General features: G+C 40.6%; 1 protein-coding gene and 1 pseudogene across 2 annotated transcripts; one reads left to right on the top strand and one right to left on the bottom strand.

Annotated features, from left to right (window-relative positions):
• The window catches only part of LOC129521468 (spliceosome-associated protein CWC15 homolog), a 116756-nt pseudogene extending 115354 nt beyond the window's left edge, over positions 1-1402 (bottom strand).
• A 93-nt stretch (positions 1403-1495) lies between these two features.
• Positions 1496-11961, top strand: LOC129521467 (histone-lysine N-methyltransferase SETMAR). Of its 2 annotated transcripts, none has more exons than XM_055342922.1 (2): positions 1496-1702; positions 10455-11961. In XM_055342922.1, the coding sequence occupies exons 1-2, from the start codon at positions 1535-1537 to the stop codon at positions 11241-11243; spliced, it is 957 nt and encodes a 318-aa protein (XP_055198897.1). In that variant the 5' UTR covers positions 1496-1534; the 3' UTR covers positions 11244-11961. The 2 variants fall into 2 exon arrangements, with proteins under 2 accessions (XP_055198897.1, XP_055198898.1); XM_055342923.1 differs by lacking the exon at positions 1496-1702 and adding an exon at positions 2514-2754.
• The last annotated feature ends 5441 nt before the right edge of the window (positions 11962-17402 follow it).

Genomic DNA, 17402 nt, shown 5'->3' with positions numbered 1-17402 from the left:
GATGTGCATCCTCAAAGACTACAGAAGCAGCACAAAGGTGATTTGGGAGAATGTCAGACTTGAAAAAAATAACTTCAAGAATCCAAGAAAGAGGGACGCCGGCGTGGCTCAGCAGGTGGGCGTCTGCCTTTGGTTCAGGGCGTGACCCTGGAGACCCGTAATGAGTCCCATATGGGGCTCCCTGCATGGAGCCTGCTTCTCCCTCTGCCTGTGTCTCTGCCTCTCTCTGTGTGTGTCTCTCATGAATAAATAAATTTAAAAAAAGAAAGAAAGAAAGAAAGAAAGAAAGAAAGAAAGAAAGAAAGAAAGAAAGAAAGAAAGAAAGAAAGAACCCAAGAAAGAAACCAGAGCCTTAGACTAAGTAAAAAGAAGTGAAAATGTGAAACACCACCAAAGTAGAATCAACAATATTTGGCCAGGAAACTCATAGCTATGGAAGTCTCGGGCGAGGAAGACATATAGGGAAGTGCTTTGGTTTGTTACTCTAGTAACTGTCGATCATGGACAAACTACTCCCCCAGTTTGTTTTAAAGGAGAAAAGGAAGACTTGCAGAAGAATTCGTCAACTCGGGTCATTGCGAGCTCGCGGCGTCTGTAAGACAGAAAGCAGAAACGTCCAGTCACCGGTTGCATCTCCACGACCTGAGCCAGGTTCCTGGATGTCCCGAACGTCTGGGCAGGAAGCAGAAGACTGGATACGTTGGAACAGTACTGGAAGCCGCGGCGGGAGAGGTGACTGCTGAGGAAGCCCAGGTGAGGCGAGGGCAGGGCCTGGGGCAGGAAGCTGAGGGCCGCCCAGCGACCCCGCAGTCAGGAGGGCGCCGGACGGTCGCCAGGGGGCAGCGCGTGCCGGGCAGGCGCCGCAGAAGCTCAAGGACGCGGCGTTTCAGGCAGATGCGGCAGGACAATCGGGTCAGAGAGCTTTGAAAACGTTGCCCGGATTCACCAATTTCGAGGTTATCAGAATCCCTTGTTGGCGCCGGTTTTTTTTTTTTTTTTTTTTTTTTCCGGGAAAGGGGAAAGCTGCTAGGAAACCGAGAACTCCGGGAGTGGGCGCCCCCACACCTGCCTCAGGGCGCCCTACACCGCCATTCTGCCGCCTGAGCTCAAACCCTAGCACGCGCCACCCAACTTCCACGCAAGTCCCAGCACCTCAGAAACCCTGCTCCCCTACCCTCACCCCAGCGATCTTCGCGGGCCTCAGACACCTGACAAAGCGACCCCCCCCCAAGCCCTCCCTGTGAGGCTCACAAGAAAAATCAACGCCCTTCATTTTGTATTTCAAAAGCTACGTCCGTACCTTCCAAAGCTTTGTGTTATTTGTTGTGCCTCTGGCCCGAGAGAGCGAGCCAGACCAAAAGGCAAGGAAGGCTGAGGGTCGAGGGAGGAGGAGACACCCTCACAGGCCACTCGGGAAAGGAGAGAGAAAAACTACGACTCCCAAGAGGCGACGGGGCTGCGGGGGTGGGGTGGGGGGTGCGGGACCACGGTTCCCAGCATCCTCCGCGTGGCCCAGGGTGGCAGGCGCGTCGAGATGGCGCGAAATGCCCACGAAAGCTGTGGAGCGGTGGCCATGCCGTGCGGGATGGCAGCGACTGAGGAGGGGCCTGAGGCCCCGAGCGAGCGCCTGGATGTCGCGCGCGGGTTGGAGAACCTGCCTGTGAGCGCGTGGCCCCCGGGGACGAAGCCAGAGCCCTTCCAGGTAGGGGGCGGGGCGCGGCCGGCGAGGAAGCGGCCCCACGGCGCCTGCGCCCTGCTCTAGGGGGCGAGCCTTACCCGCCGCGCGTGCTGCGCGCGCAGCCAGCGGGGTGGGACTGGCGCCGGTCCACGTGGGGGGCGGAGCCGGGGGCCCGAGCGCGTTGCTCCCCGGCCTGGCCTAACTCTGTGGACGCCTCTGATACCTCAAGTTGTCTCCCTAGTCTCGACTTTTTATTTTTTTTTTTTTAATGATTTGATTTATTTATTCACGAGAGACACAAAGAGAGACAAAGAGACACAGGCAGAGGGAGAAGCCCCATGCGGGACTCGATCCCTCACCGGATCATACTCTGGGCCAAAGGCAGCCGTTCAGCCACTGAGCCATCCAGGCGCCCCTCGCCTTTCTTTTCTTTTTTTTTTTTTTCCTCTTTTTCTTATTCTGTTGGCAGAGCTGTTTCCTGCAGGAATGGCTCTCTTCAAAGCACAGATTTGGGTCTTGTTCTATTAACCCTCCCTAATGACCTTAGCAAGAGTATTCCTCTTTGCTACCCACAGACTGGCAGTTTCCTGAAGGGCAGAACCCGGTGTTTTGTGAGGACCCTGGGAAAGAGTCCTGAGAACCTGGCTTTTTTTCTTCTTTCTTTCTTTCTTTCTTTCTTTCTTTCTTTCTTTCTTTCTTTCTTCTTCTTCTTCTTCTTCTTCTTCCCTTCCTCCCTCCCTCCCTCCTTCCTCCCTCCCTCCTTTCTTCTTTCTTCTTCTTTCTTCTTGGCTCTGGCCCCAGAACTCATCTAGGAGTTGGGGGGGCATACCCCACCCCACCCCTCACCTCCAGCCTACGGTGAAAATAATAGTGCCTCCCGGATTGCTTTGAGAATTACAAGTAAAACACACTTCCTAGTTTACTAAAACAACCCAATAAATGTTCGCTACTATTACCACATCAACACCCTTTCTGCTCTACTTTTCCCACCCCTCTGACCTTGGCCTACTCTTTGCCTTCGGAATATGACCAAGAAAACAATTATGCTGGAGTGGAAGAAGCGCTTGGATTTGGAGGTAGGAGAGCAAGGTTCAGGGTGGAGCCATCTCGGGCTATTTCTTGGAGTCTGAGTTTGTTCATCTGCAAAATGAAAATAATTAAAGATGCATGACCTTTGTCACATATACGGTCAATACCGAGCCCTGTACGTCCCTCCTTCTTCCTAGGGTTGTTGTGAAGATCAAATAAAACCGTAGACTCGGTAGCAGTTTTCAAAGAGTAAAGCAGGATATTAATGTCAGGAAAGGTTATTTTTCCTCAAACTACTTTAGGGCAGTTTTATGGTTAATAATACAGTTGGCTAGTACCCTATTAAACACTAATCCCTAAAAGCTTATTCAAGACCAAACATTGCTGAATGTCTGGTCAGAAACACTGTAAATGTTTTCTTTATTCAGCAAGTAATTGAGCGTATATAATGTGCTAGGCATTAAGCTAGACCTGGAAGATAAAATGGTGACAACCGTGCCTTTGAGCTTACAGGATCCTATAGAAAGCACTTGGTTGCTATGGCCAGGGGCTGGGGGAGGGGGGTGCTGAAGAAAGGAGAGAGGAAGCCGTATGATTGATACTTATACCTACAGTTGATAGGCATAAATGAAAATCTGGAGACCAAGCCTCAGTCCCACAGTATTCTAGCTGTGTGGCTATATGCATAGCCCTGGGTAGAGTTAGAGTTTCAGAAAGAAGTTAAGGTCCTTCCTCAAGGAGCTTATATAGTCTTACCAAGAAGATAAAACATACTTGAAACATTTATGAAAAACCTAAAAGTGTCTTTAACTAGTTTGCTTTCCTATATTCATGGAGCACAAAACTTGTCTTATGAAAGGTCAAAACTGCTTGCTTACTCCAAGCTCTGCCTTCACAGGCATGTACACACATAAGAATTAAGGCCTGCAAAACTCAAGGTAAAAATAACTCTGTGTCTAGTTTGCTTTTGACTACTGTGTGAAAAGGCAAAAAGAACATTCATTCACATGTTCACACTGAAACAAGCCTATCATAATGCCATCTGTGTTGAAAGCCACGTAGAAAATAAACTAATTGATTTTCTTGAATGGAGAGTTTTTCAGGTTTCTGAAACCAGTTTCAAACATATTTCTTAAGATTTCAACTTGGCCTTGACAAGAATTATCTGGCTCACAGGCTCTTAATAGCTGCTTGGAGCAAAAACAAACCCATGGGGTAGAGGCCAAGTACAAAGATTCATGTAGCGGGTGTTTTAGAACAACCAAAAAAGGAATGAAGATTTTCACAGCACTTCCTTTAGATTCAGAATCAAGGCCTAGGTTTTAAGCCCAAAATATTATGTGGTGTCGTACTTAAGTTTCTGGGGCTTCAATATAGAATGTGACTTAGAAAAGTCAGACTTTCAATAAGAAATTATCAAGAGCTGCAATCAAGCTATCAAAAGATATTTCCTAAGCCAGCTGCTCAGTGTCCAGTACTATGAAAAGTAACCCAACCCTCATTACCATATCCCAACCCAACCACATGACCATTTGCTTGAGACATATATTTGTTAGATAAGACTTACACATGTAATCAACCAGAGAGCCATACAATCTATACCTAAAATTTAGATCCCAAAATTCATGCTATTAATAAGCGCAGGTCTAGTTCACAAAAGAGAAAAACTGTGTATGAGAATAGCCGCAGAGGTCATTTTCCTTTTCAACATGCTGTCTCCTGGTTTCCATTTTGGCTTCTCAAGTGACCATGGTTTATTTAAAAAAAAAAAAAAAAAGATTTAAGTTTTCTGTCAAAAAACTTGAAATCTATGACCAGTTCTTCTAAGATCTGGTTTCTCTTATATTGTGTGTCACTGGTCATTTTGCATTTATTCCCAACTCTTGCATGATCAGTGTTTGCATTTTGATACATACCAAGAAGAAATTGTTATTATATAAAAAAAAAGATAAAAATCCCACTCTCTGTGTCTTCTTTGTATTTTTCCGACTCTTTCTAAATCCCAGCACATGCATCTAACAAGCAATAAGGGAGGCAGTATTTGTGGATGAATGAAAGAAGTCTGTGCTGGGTCAATTCTAAGTTTCCCCCTCCTTAAGATGGATAAGTAATGGAAAATAAAAATATATTATCTCCTAGACAAAATTTTGGTTTAACTGTGTTTGAACCTGCAAAGTTTAACGTCATAATCTTTGTTTTCACCACCCTACCAGAAAGCCTACGTAATTCATATTGAACACTTAATGAGCCAGTCACTAGAGTAAGCTTTTTATGTGGAATGTCTCATTTTTTTCCTTCACAGCCACCTGTGAGATAGAAAGGAAATATTTAGAGCAGTTAAATAATGTGCCAGAAATATATGATGTTTTAAATATAAAATCTAGAAATAATATCTAGAAGCATTTAAGGAAGCTACTATTTTAAAAGTATAAGGTGCCTGGCATTGAGGACAGTGTTAGTTTTTAAATTTAATAATACCTGGGGAACAAGGGCAGATACAGGTATTACTCCTGTTTTATAGATGCAAACCCAAAATTTAGAAGGTAACTTGCCCTAAGTCACAATGCTAATAAGAGCCTGGTTCTGTATGTATTTCCTTTAGGACATTCCATGTTCTACATTCAGAAGTTCTCCATTGGTTGTCTGGTGTTCAGGCCTGTCACAGGCCTATCTGGCCTCCTGCACACTTTGCCTTAGCCTCATCTCCCAACTGGAGACCTGAATTCTCATTAGCCATGAATATCTTTGACTCAGTTTTCCAGCTATTTCCTGGAATCACTGTCAACCTTCACTGTGGGCATATCAATCAAGAGTCACTTGTTTGTAAGAAATAGACCAACACAAACTAAGTCAAGCAAAAAAGGGAAGGAATTGCCTCATAACAGCAAAGTCCAAGAGTGCTAACTATAGGAATATCTCGATCTAAGAACTCTAGTGGTGTCATCAGATACTTCTTTTACCACCTCTACCCTTCGCACCCCTGTTCCCCTTTCCTCTGGTTGGCTACACTACTTAGTAGGTCTTATGTGTGAGGTAGAACTGGAGAATGCCAGGTGAACACGTGGAATGAGAATGTCTCTTCCTGATAGTTTGAGCAGAAGTCTCAGAATTTTTTTTTCATTGATATGTCTTAAGTACTGTGCCGACCCATGAACCAAACACTGTTGAAAGGAGCAAGTAATGACCTGATTAGCCAAGTCGCGGTACCAGCCCAAACTGGGTCCTCATCCAAACCAATGAGACAGGAGTGGGAACGGTTCCCCTGGGAGGAGTCAGGATGCTTTTATCAGAAGAAAAGGAATGTTGGATAGGTAAAAAAAATATGTCCTCTTATGGTCTCATTCCCCAAGCTTTGATCTCTCCTGGGTTTAGGGTAAGCAAAAAACCCTCAGGGTAATAACCTTTTTTGGACCAATTTGGCCCTGGGCTTTGCTCCAGGAAGTAGAGGACAGACTATGGAAAGAGTTACAAATTGGGAGCATTTAAACTTATGTCAGCTGACTCCCAGTTTGTAACGTACTTAACATTAGCTTTCAGATTCTCAAAAGTTAACAATTTGCATGGCATATTATTTTTTTAAGATTTTATTTATTTATTCATGAAAGAGGCAGAGACATAGGCAGAGAGAGAAGCAGGCTCTCTGTCGGGAGCCCCATGCGGGACTCTATCCCAGGACCCCGGGATCAGGACCCGAGCCAAAGGGATGCTCAACCACTGAGCCACCTAAGCACCCTGGCACATAAATATTTGAATAGAGTATCAGGTCAATGACATCAGATTATTTCTAAAAGTAGTTTTCCTATACATAGATACCTGAAAAGATGAATAATTACATAATCGTATGTTAATGTAGAACACAGTTTTCAAAAGATTATTCTCTAGTATAGCCATTTTTCTAAGGTGAAATATCTTTTTGTTTTTTTGTTTTGTTTTGTTTTGGGTTTTTTTTTTTTTTGAAATACCTTTTGGAATAGTATTTTACTGTTTATGGAGGAGAAAATGAAGATCTATGGAGAAAAAATGATTTGTGATTAAGTATCGGTATCAGGGTTAAGGATTACATCCATCAAGGGAAAACAAATATTCTCTTTAAACAGGAAGTTTATCCAAAGGTCTCTCTTATCCTTTGGAAGGTGTCTACAGCTCATTTGGAATTAGATGCCCTTTATAATCTGTGTTTCTAAAAGACCTTAGATTGTGCATCAAGTTTAAGTTCCGGAATTTAAAAAAACTGTATCACTAGATTCTCCAGGGTCTTTTTAAAATATATTAATAAAAATAAGCAAATAATATTTTTTCAAACCTATCCATATCCAAATAAGTTCAACAAAGTTCTTCTGGTTAGAAGACTACAGTAAGTCAGGCTTGATTACAAAAGGAGTTATCTGTGTCCAAAAAAAAAAAAATCACTTTACAGTATAGTGATTTATACAGTACATCAAAAATATGTGCGCCTTTAAGAAGAAATCAGTTTAAAAGAATTCTTCATGAAAAGTTTAACAAAGAGATGATAAAATCTTCATTTTACAAGTACATTTTAAAATGTCTCAGTAACCATTTACATTTCAACCTTGACTCTTAAAAGCTGGAAGTAGATTCTGTATAAGACAGCAGTCATTGAATTTGACTGATAGGGCATCTTTTTCTAAGCCATTCTTTATCCCTTTAGGACATCTCCACTAAGTTAAAGCTGTAAGAAATGACACAAACAAGAGAAGCTATTTCCGCTCTCCCACCCCCAAATCACTTTTTAAGCAGCGTGTTGGCCTTCCCCCGCAGGTACTCCCACTCATCATCCTCCTCATCTTTCACAAGAGGATGTCAATCCTTACCCCAGCTTAACGTTTTTTTTTTTAAAAATACAGGGTTTTGAGCCTAACTGGATAGCTCCACCGAGGCCTCCACAGGTAGTGTAACTACATGTTGTTTAATACTTTCTCCAAAGCTTGGCCCAGAGACGCAATATTAATGCATGATTGACTGACCTACACGGCCCAGATATCCCTCTAGATACTCTAAAATCTATCCATGAATTAAGGCCTGTGCAGCTGGTCCCTTGCGGTACTATTGCTACTGACTGTGCTGTGGCAGCATGCCAAAAAGCCTTTATTGAGAGTCAGAATGAAAAACAGACCATGAAACTGTTTTCTGGAAAAGAATGGTATAGAGAGACACATTGTGAAATTTCTCTCCAGTCTATATCAGAAAAAGTCAATGCTTCTTCTGAACTGTGAGATTATTTCTTATGGATAATGCAAGCCATACATCTATTTGTATTTCCCTCTTTGAAGAGGCTGTGCTTAGGCAAAACCAAACGTCCAGTTTATTTCTGCTACATACTGTGTGTGTCAAAGCTCACTCAACTAGCTCTTCTTTTTCCCTTCACCTTATATTTATGTATTGTTCATTTATCTTAATTCCTTGTATGTCTCATTAAATCCTTTTTGGAGGAGTACCTGGGTGGCTCTGTGGTTGAACATCTGCCTTAGGCTCAGGTTGTGATCCCAGGGGCCCTAGGATCCAGTGCTGCATCAGGTTCCCTGCAGGGAGCCTGCTTCTCCCTCCATCTATGTCTCTGCCTCTCTCTGTGTCACTCTTGAATAAATAAATAAAATCTTTTTTTAAAAAAATCCTTGTTGGAACAAAGCAGGTGTGATATTGTGATTTTTAAAAAGAAATATGTATTTGCTCTTTGCCCCCATTTCTGGCACAGAGCTCCTAAAACCCTTGTTATTTACCAAGTAATGAGAGCCTCAAAAAGGTATCTTTTGTTATATTAATGAGGCGAGTTTTGGAAAACACCTGAAGATGACAGCTGGCTGCCAACCAGCTGGTTGGCAGTGGAGCCAACCATATGATTAGAGTGTTGCAACTTTCAGTACCCTCACCCTGACCTCCAACTGGGAGAGGGGCTAGAGGTTGAATCATTTGCCAGTAATAGCCAGTGATTTGATCAATCATGGTTATGTTATGAAGCCTCCATAAAAACCCAAGAAAACAAAGTTTGGAGAGCTTCTGGGTTGGTGAACACCTGAAGGTGCTGGGAGGGTGGCTTGCCTGGAGAACCCATGAAAGTTTTTCTCCCTTTCCCCATACCTTGCTCTAAGCATCTCTCCCATCTGGCTGTTCCTGAGTTCCTTTTATAATTAAACTGGTATCTAGTACATAGGATTTTTCTCTGTGAGTTCTGTGAGCTATTCTAGCAAATTAATCAAATGCAAGGAGGGGATTTTAAGAACCTCTGATTTACAGCTTGTCAGCCACAAGTTCAAATAATAACCTGGACTTATGACTGGTGTCTGAAGTCCAAGGAGGAGGTCATGGGAACCTTTGATATGTAGCCCTTCAGTTAGAAGCACAGTTGACAACCTGAGCTTACGACTGGTGTCTGAGGGGGTGGGGAGCAGTCTTAGGACTGACCCCTTGAACTGTGGAATGTGATGCTATTGGATAGTGTCAGAATGGAGTTGAGTTGTAGGATACCCACCTGGTGTCTGAAGCATTGCTTGTTAGAGGTGTGGGGAAACTCCCCACCACTACCACTACCACATTGAAATTGCTTCCAAGAACACTAATAGCAGTCATAAATAAATGAGTTACGTTCCATATAAGCAAGAATTATTCTATACATAAAGAAATATGCTGGGCTCATAAGAGATACTTTCATCTTCAAGGTTTGGAAATACGCTTCATTATGCTAGTGAGGAAGTAACTAGAGATCAGGTCTTACATAGAGATTTTAGACTTGAGACTTTCTTTTTCTGTAATGTGAGAAACTTTTCTATATTATCTCTTTATCATTTAGTAAAAACATTTCTGTATATATATAATACATCTACATTTATTAGTATCTATATAACAAATATGATTTTTGGATGCAATTTCTTGGCCAATGCCTATTTTTAATTTTATGAAGACTCAAATAAAACTATAAAGTAATAGTGTCTTTTTTAAACATCAAAGAGTATTTAGGAATTTAGACCATCATTAAATTGGGAATTCCTAAGAAAAAATCAGTGGAAGACTCTTCCAAAAGCATTTTTCATTAATTTATTTATCATTCGTGACTTTCTTCTCCCCAAAAAGCATCTGCAGTGACTCACTCACAATAAAATACATATATGCATTTATATTGTCAGATAAATGTAAAAAGATCAAGTGCCAAGAATAAAATACTTAACTGCTTTAAAGACTAAATTCAGCACTGATCTTTCTGATATCCAAAGCTAAGAGGGGAAAAAAATGAGTTCTAAACCTTTCAATTTTTGATAAGAGAAAAACATATATTTTTTCTTTTAGTTATTCCATACCTAAAATGAAACCACAGAATTTTAAATCCAAAAATTAATCTTATTTTTTAAATTGAAGAGATATGTTTCAAACAATATCTTAGTATATGTTGTCAGTTTTGTTTTAATCTATTTTTTTATATGTTGGAATTGGGAAATGTCTCATCCAAAAGCTGCTTGAAATGTGGGGTGTCTGGGTGACTCAATAAGTTAGGCAGCTGCCTTCGGCTTGGGTCGTTATCCCAGGGTCCTGAGATTGAGCCCTGGTGGGTCAGGTTCCCTGTTCAGTGGGGAGTCTGCTTCTCCCTCTCCTTCTGCCTGCCGCACCTCCTGCTTGTGCTTCCTCTCTCTCTCTCTGTCAAATAAATAAATAAAAATCTTTTAAAAGAAACAAGAAAAAGATATATATGAAATACATGACATGCCATGCTAACTTAGAGCATTTCTATTTTTTGTAGTATACTCCTGACCATGTAGCTGGACCTGGAACAGACGTTGATCCTACACAAATAACCTTTCCCGGATGCATTTGCCTCAAAACTCCCTGCCTCCCTGGTACTTGCTCCTGTCTCCGTCATGGGGAGAACTATGATGATAATTCATGCCTTATAGATATAGGATCGGAAGGAAAGTGTGCAAAGCCAGTTTTTGAATGCAACGTCCTATGCCAGTGCAGTGATCACTGCAGGAACAAAGTAGTCCAGCAGGGTCTGCAGTTCCAACTCCAGGTGTTCAAGACGGATAAGAAAGGCTGGGGACTTCGTACCTTGGAATTTATACCAAAAGGACGGTTTGTCTGTGAATATGCTGGTGAGGTTTTGGGATATTCTGAAGTACAGAGAAGAATTCAGTTACAAACAATACAGGACCCAAATTACATTATAGCCATTAGAGAACATGTTTACAACGGGCAGGTAATAGAAACATTTGTTGATCCTTCCTGCATAGGAAATATTGGAAGATTTCTTAACCATTCTTGCGAGCCAAACCTGTTGATGATTCCTGTCCGAATTGACTCAATGGTACCAAAGTTGGCACTTTTTGCAGCCAAAGATATTTTGCCAGAAGAAGAACTCTCTTATGATTATTCAGGAAGATTTCTTAATCTAATGGACAGTGAAGACAAAGAAAGGCTAGATCACGGGAAAATAAGAAAATGTTGTTATTGTGGTGCCAAATCATGTGCTGCTTTCCTGCCTTACGACAGTTCACTGTACTGCCCCTTAGAAAAGCCAAACATCAGTTAGGAGCAAAAAACATAGGAGAAACACGTTAGACCTCTCTCAGTGGGCAAGAGTCAGAAGGAACTGGGCATGTCCAACTCAGCCCCTTCCTTGATCCTCTCAGAAGCAGTTTAGCCTGGGGGGACGTCTGCTCTGTGCTAAGCACTTGAGCTTCGCTACAGGGGAGAACAGTGGTGGTCTGGCTCTGCCTGTGTCTGGCTGCAGAAGTTTAACTCAGGAATATGGCAAAGACTATAAATCATCTAACATCACTCCTTCTTCCCTTCTATAGTAGCATTCTTAATTTTTAGTTCGGTACTTTTGCTAGTTAGATGTGGCTAAATGACTACGTTCTAGCTAGTGAGATAGAAGCAAAAAAAGATGTGTCTTTAAATGGAGACGTTTTTCCTTATTCCACTCTTTCTTCCTGTTGGCTAGAATGCATGCATTTAGCTGGAGCGGGGACATCCACCCTAGACCCCGGAATGACCCTAGAAAAGGAGGCCATACATAGCTAATGAACAAATATGAAAGGAGTCTGGGTGCCAGATCCTCTGAAACTCTCTCACTCCTCTGGAATTTTAGGTGAGAGTCTCTCCCTCATTTAAGCCACGGTTAGTTTCAGTTTTCTAGCACTAGCACCAAACCTCATTCTAATGATCCAAGGAAACCCTTGTGGCTACATACCTAAGCTTTGCTTTCCCATCAGTTTTATCAGTAATAAAGCTGATATTTTCATTTCTGTCTGACTCATTCATCTTATTTCTCATTTGCTTAGAAACATAAATCAAGGAAAAGGGCATGGTTGACTATCACCTGCTAAAACCCCAATAACTACCATGAGTAGTGAAAAATATAACCATGGCACTAACTTCCATATACCTAACCAAAAAAAGTCTTAGAGGAAACACATTGTAAAATTTTTACTCTATACTGGCTATATTCCAAATATTGTGAAATTGTGCTTCAAAACTTTATAAACAACCTCCCTTCTCCATCTATTAATAATAAAAAAATAACCCTATCAACACCACAAGAGGGGATGGAAGTTTTATAGTTCCATTTAAACTTGGGATCCCTGGGTGGCGCAGCGGTTTGGCGCCTGCCTTTGGCCCCGGGCGCGATCCTGGAGACCCGGGATCGAGTCCCACGTCGGGCTCCCGATGCATGGAGCCTGCTTCTCCCTCTGCCTGTGTCTCTGCCTCTCTCTCTCTCTATCATAAATAAATTAAAAAAAAAAAAAACTTCTAGAGAGGCAAACATCTTTAACTTCCTTAAAGCAAGGATATTAGAAAAACAATATGGAGATTTATCAGATATTTTGAAAGCTAAAATAACTATTTGGGTCCTATGGTATTTAATAAGTTCATTAATTTCTGCTCTACTGCATTTAAACCCTATCACCAGGAGGCCCTAACACTTTATAAGTTAAAGGGATCCACATTATACATAACATCACTTTTATATGATATCATAAGTAAGATAGTTGTTATATACTTTAAATGAGTGAAATGTATGGCATAGGAATTTTATCTCAATAAGCTATTAAATAAGTATATTAGGGTTTGCATGTTTGAATTATATTATTTTCAGAAATGGTTCTGTGCGAATAAAGAATAGAGAGTGCTCATAAAATGTCCCACACTACAAATGTGTGATGTCAAACACAGAACAAACTTTTCCTCCAATCTAATCATTTCTCCCTGCAAACCTTCCTCTAGAACTTTGCTTTCTCTGAAGGAGTCCTGCTTGTGGCAAAGCAGCTTGTATCACTCGTTTCAAGATGGACTTTCTTCTCCCCATAAGCACTTCTGATAACCAAGGTACTTCAGAAGCAGTAAGGAAATAGAAGGAAAATGTTTGGCTCACTGTTTAATTCTATAGATACTCTTTCCTACGTCCTTTAGCCCTTTCTCTATTGAGTATCACCATCTGTAAATCGGAGATACTCCCAGAGGACAATCTTCCGAGACATAAGCAACATCTTTCTCTTGGTGCCTCTGCCAGAGACAGAACTCACTGAACACGGACCCTGGGAATTTTCTGTACTCATGCACAAGTTTATTCTTAAACAGCACATAGCCCTGGAAATCAGATTCCTAACATAAGAGTCCACATAGTCTATTCCAGGTCTTTTCTAAACACTGAGTTAACTGCATTTACTTTCTTGCCTTGTTTTTACAAATGGTGACACTTCTATTTTTGAGAACAAACATTAAAAGATATATATTTTTTATTATCTTAATATAAAAATATATATAAACTTTACAACTATAAAGTACTGCAAACTCGAAGTTTAAAAGGTGGCATATATCTTCATGAAATTAAAACATAAAAATTGGCTTTGAAGTCAATTTCCACTGACTTCATTAAGAATGTGGAAATGTGGGGGCAGCCCAGGTGGCTCAGCGGTTTTAGTGCCGCCTTTGGCCCAGGGTGTGATCCTGGGGACCCGGGATTGTGTCCCACGTCAGGCTCCCTGCAAGGAGCCTGCTTCTCCCTCTGCCTTATGTCTCTGCCTCTCTCTGTCTGTGTCTCTCATGAATAAATAAACAAAATCTTAAAAAAAAAAAAAAAGAATGTGGAAATGTATATCTTGGAAACGATTTTGGCCCAAGAATAATAAAGATCATACTTGGAGAATACAGCTTTCCAAATTTCTTTTTTTTTTATTATGATTTTTTAAAATTCCTCATTAATGTTTACAAATTATCAGTGGCTAAATGAAAAATTTTGCTTTAACCGAAAAGATTCTTTCTCCCTCTTGTTCTCAGTATGAGGTCTCAGTACCAGTTAGCTGGGCAGCATAAGGCAGGAGTGGATTCAGGACATTGATAGGAGACAAACTTGGATAGACAGATTTTAAACACAGTCTTCTTAAAAAGGGGAGGGAGGTGGAATTTGCCCAAATTGTTTTCATTCCCTTGAGTGTTCAAAGTGTTTTATTTGTGTAGCGTATTTCTAATTACAGCTTTGGCACTGAAATTTATTAGTGTTGAGCAAGTCACTGAACTACCTCTAAGTCTAAATTCCCTTTTCTGAATAGAGCAATATTGGGAAGATCACTTGTGAAGGATTTAGCACAATTACTCAGCAACATTAGGATCATTACAAGTGTTAACAAAGATGTGGAGAATTTGGAACCTTCATATATTGCTGGGGGACTTGTAAAATTACACAACTATTTTGTAAAGCCTTTGGATTACTTCCTTAAAACATGAGATATAAAGTAACCACATGTTCCAGTAACTCCATTCCTAGGTGTAGACCCAAGAGAAAAGAAAACATGTCCACAGAAGAGCTTGTGCACAAATGTTCTTAGTGGCATTATTCATAATAGCCCAAAACCTGGCACGCCCCAAATGTCCATTGACTGTTGAATAAACAAAATGCAGTATCCTTACTGTGGAATATAATTCAGCCAGAAAAAGCACGAACTACTGAGATACGCCACCACATGGATGATTCTTGAAAATTTTATGCTAAGTGAAGGAAACCAGGCTACATATTAAATGATTCTATTTCAATGAAATACCCAGAATAGGCAATTCCATAGAGATATAAAGTAGATTAGTATTTGCCAGTGGCAGGGAGGGAGGGTGGGAGGTATAGGAAGTGATTGCTAACAGGTGCAGAGTTTCTTTTTAGGGTAAATATACTAAAAACCACTGTCAGGGGGGAGTTTTATGTTATGTGAATTATGCCTCCATTAAGTCATTACAAGAAAAGGAAAGAAGACATAGGTGCCTCTCCCTTGGAAGCTGGTTCCCGATAACGCTGAACGCTCCTCTCAGGAAACACACTTCAGGGAAATGCTTCTCCACTCATCTTATATCCTCAAAATAAAACAGAAGTGTGCTTAATGCTGTGATTGTGGCCATTACCACTATCAGAGATGTACACTGCTTCAGAGTTCAGTGAGATTTTGAAGAGCAGAAGTGTTTGGCTTAATTAGAACATGAATGAATGAATGAACTTGTCAGATGCTTCCTCTCAGCATGAATTCAATTCTTGAATAACAAAGTGTGGCTCCCTTGTAGTGTTGAATGTCAGTTTTCTTGCTTCTCTTTCTGTTTGTAGTTTTGGAGGTACTCCCACATTAGCACTGTATTCATAACAGTTGCACATGGAAACATATTTTGCAACATTAAACAATTCATATTACTTTTAAACCTGTAGATGTGTGAGTCTAGAAGTTTGATATTGGTTCTGCATGTTATTTCACATTAGTTGATTCTCATTACATTAAGAAATAGTTAAAATGGCAATATAAGTGATAGTTGTTTATTTATGAAATTAAACTATGTTCTACAATAATAATTTACTAAATGTGATCTCATTACAGGGTTTGAACAGGATAAGTAAATTTCATGGTTTATTTTCAACGCTGTCTTTGCAGGGTGAAGCTTTTTCAAATTGAAATTAATAAATTATCAAAGAGCTATGCTGACTCCAGAAAGATGGTCCATTTGGTATCATTGTTAATAGAACACCAACTATGTGAAAATCTTGCTTATAACAACACAATCAATAATTTTACTAAAAAGAATATAAGAAAAAAACAGATTTTTTTGAAATAAATATGTAACAATTTATGATGCAGGTCATAATTTTATTATCCATCTAAACATGGTCAGCTCAGTTGGATGCCCAGGCATGAATGAGAATAATTAAATTTAGTCATATTTGATATTTTGCCAACTTTTAGTCATATAAAAAAACACAACTTTATACATGCTTTCCATTCTTGTGGTTATGAAGATATTTTTGTCTGAGTAGGAAGAGAACTTGGTTTATAACTTTTAACTATTTCTACATATTGCCCATGGCTCTCTCACAAGCTGTCCTGGCACACCCCAAATGTCCATTGAGGTGTGCCAGGGGAAGGAAGGAACTAGCTTCCCTGGCAAGGCTCACATGAAATAATGGATGTGTATAAGCTATAAAATACCATGTAGATTTAGATATCATTTCCGACATATTTCTGGGTTAACACTGTGGTATGCAGAACAGAAACGACAGCATATTATCATAGACATCTTTGGTTACATCAATATTCATGGTATGTCAGGTTCTTGGTGGTACAGGTTATGGAAATATTAGAATAAATGACCAAAGGAGGTTGTTAGTCATTTAAATGAAAGGATACCTGTCTTTGGTCATTTAAGCATAGCTAGACTTATAAGCAAAATCTCAAGTTGGAGTTCCCTTTTGCTTTATAACTATTAGGGATTTCCCCAGGATAATAAAAATCCTCTCTCTTCTTGTGGATATTGTTATTTAGCATTAGTTTTTGCCTCATTGCCCAAAACTACAAGTCATCCGGACCTTTTACTCCTCCGAACGGCTGGTCAACCACTAAATCCTATAAATTCCCTCCATGATACATGTCTGAAATCCATTTTATACACCTTGTTACTGTTTTATGCCATGTGTCCATCATTTCTTCCCTGCAACAGCCTCTCTCACTCCAGCTTTACCATCTCCACTGTGCATTCTCCCCACCTCTAAACCCATCCATGACTTCTCATCACAACATGACGAGAAGGCCCCTGAGTGCCTTTCCACCTCATCTCTCACTTTTATTTCTCTCTTTGAAAAGCCATGACCTCTCTCATCCCTCATCTTGACAACTGGTATTCCCTTCTGGAAGAAGCTTAAGGAAGCAGGTTGATTACCTTTGCCTGCAGAGGGCATTAGAAGGAGTGTGTGTGTGTGTGTGTGTGTGTGTGTGTGTGTGATGATTTACTTTAAATTATTCTTACCCTTGCCTTCTTTGTAGAGAATATTCTGGATTTTCTTCATCCTGAAATCTTATTCGGATATTTTTGGGACTTCTTACCCTCCATTTCCTATGCTGCCTGTTTACATGTGTACTAGGTAGCTAAAATAACAAGAGAACCAGCAATATATTCTATTTTATTTCCTTTTCTCTTCTTCCTTCCTTTCCTCCTTCTCCCGTTTGTGTTTGCTGCTAGCTGGCTATTCCCCACTTCCATAGCCTGTTGTCTCCTTGTCATTTACCTTCCTCCACCACCTGCCCAGTCTTGTCCTAAAGACCACATTCCCACGGTTGAACTGGGAAAATACAAATTATTTGATTTATCATATAACCATGCCTGCCAGGTACTGCTTGGCTAACTTTGTTAGTCCTCTGGTCCAGACATATTCAAAGCTCCCTGT

The sequence above is a fragment of the Nyctereutes procyonoides genome, unplaced genomic scaffold (genome assembly GCF_905146905.1).
Source record: "Nyctereutes procyonoides isolate TBG_1078 unplaced genomic scaffold, NYPRO_anot_genome, whole genome shotgun sequence".
Lineage (NCBI taxonomy): Eukaryota > Metazoa > Chordata > Mammalia > Carnivora > Canidae > Nyctereutes > Nyctereutes procyonoides.
This window is presented reverse-complemented; position numbering and strand designations above follow the sequence as displayed.

Coding starts and splice junctions, on each gene's coding strand:
- LOC129521467 (XM_055342922.1), top strand. CDS start 1,535: ATGGCGCGAAATGCCCACGAAAGCTGTGGAGCGGTGGCCATGCCGTGC. Junction 1,703..10,454: donor CGAAGCCAGAGCCCTTCCAG/GTAGGGGGCGGG, acceptor TATTTTTTGTAG/TATACTCCTGACCATGTAGC.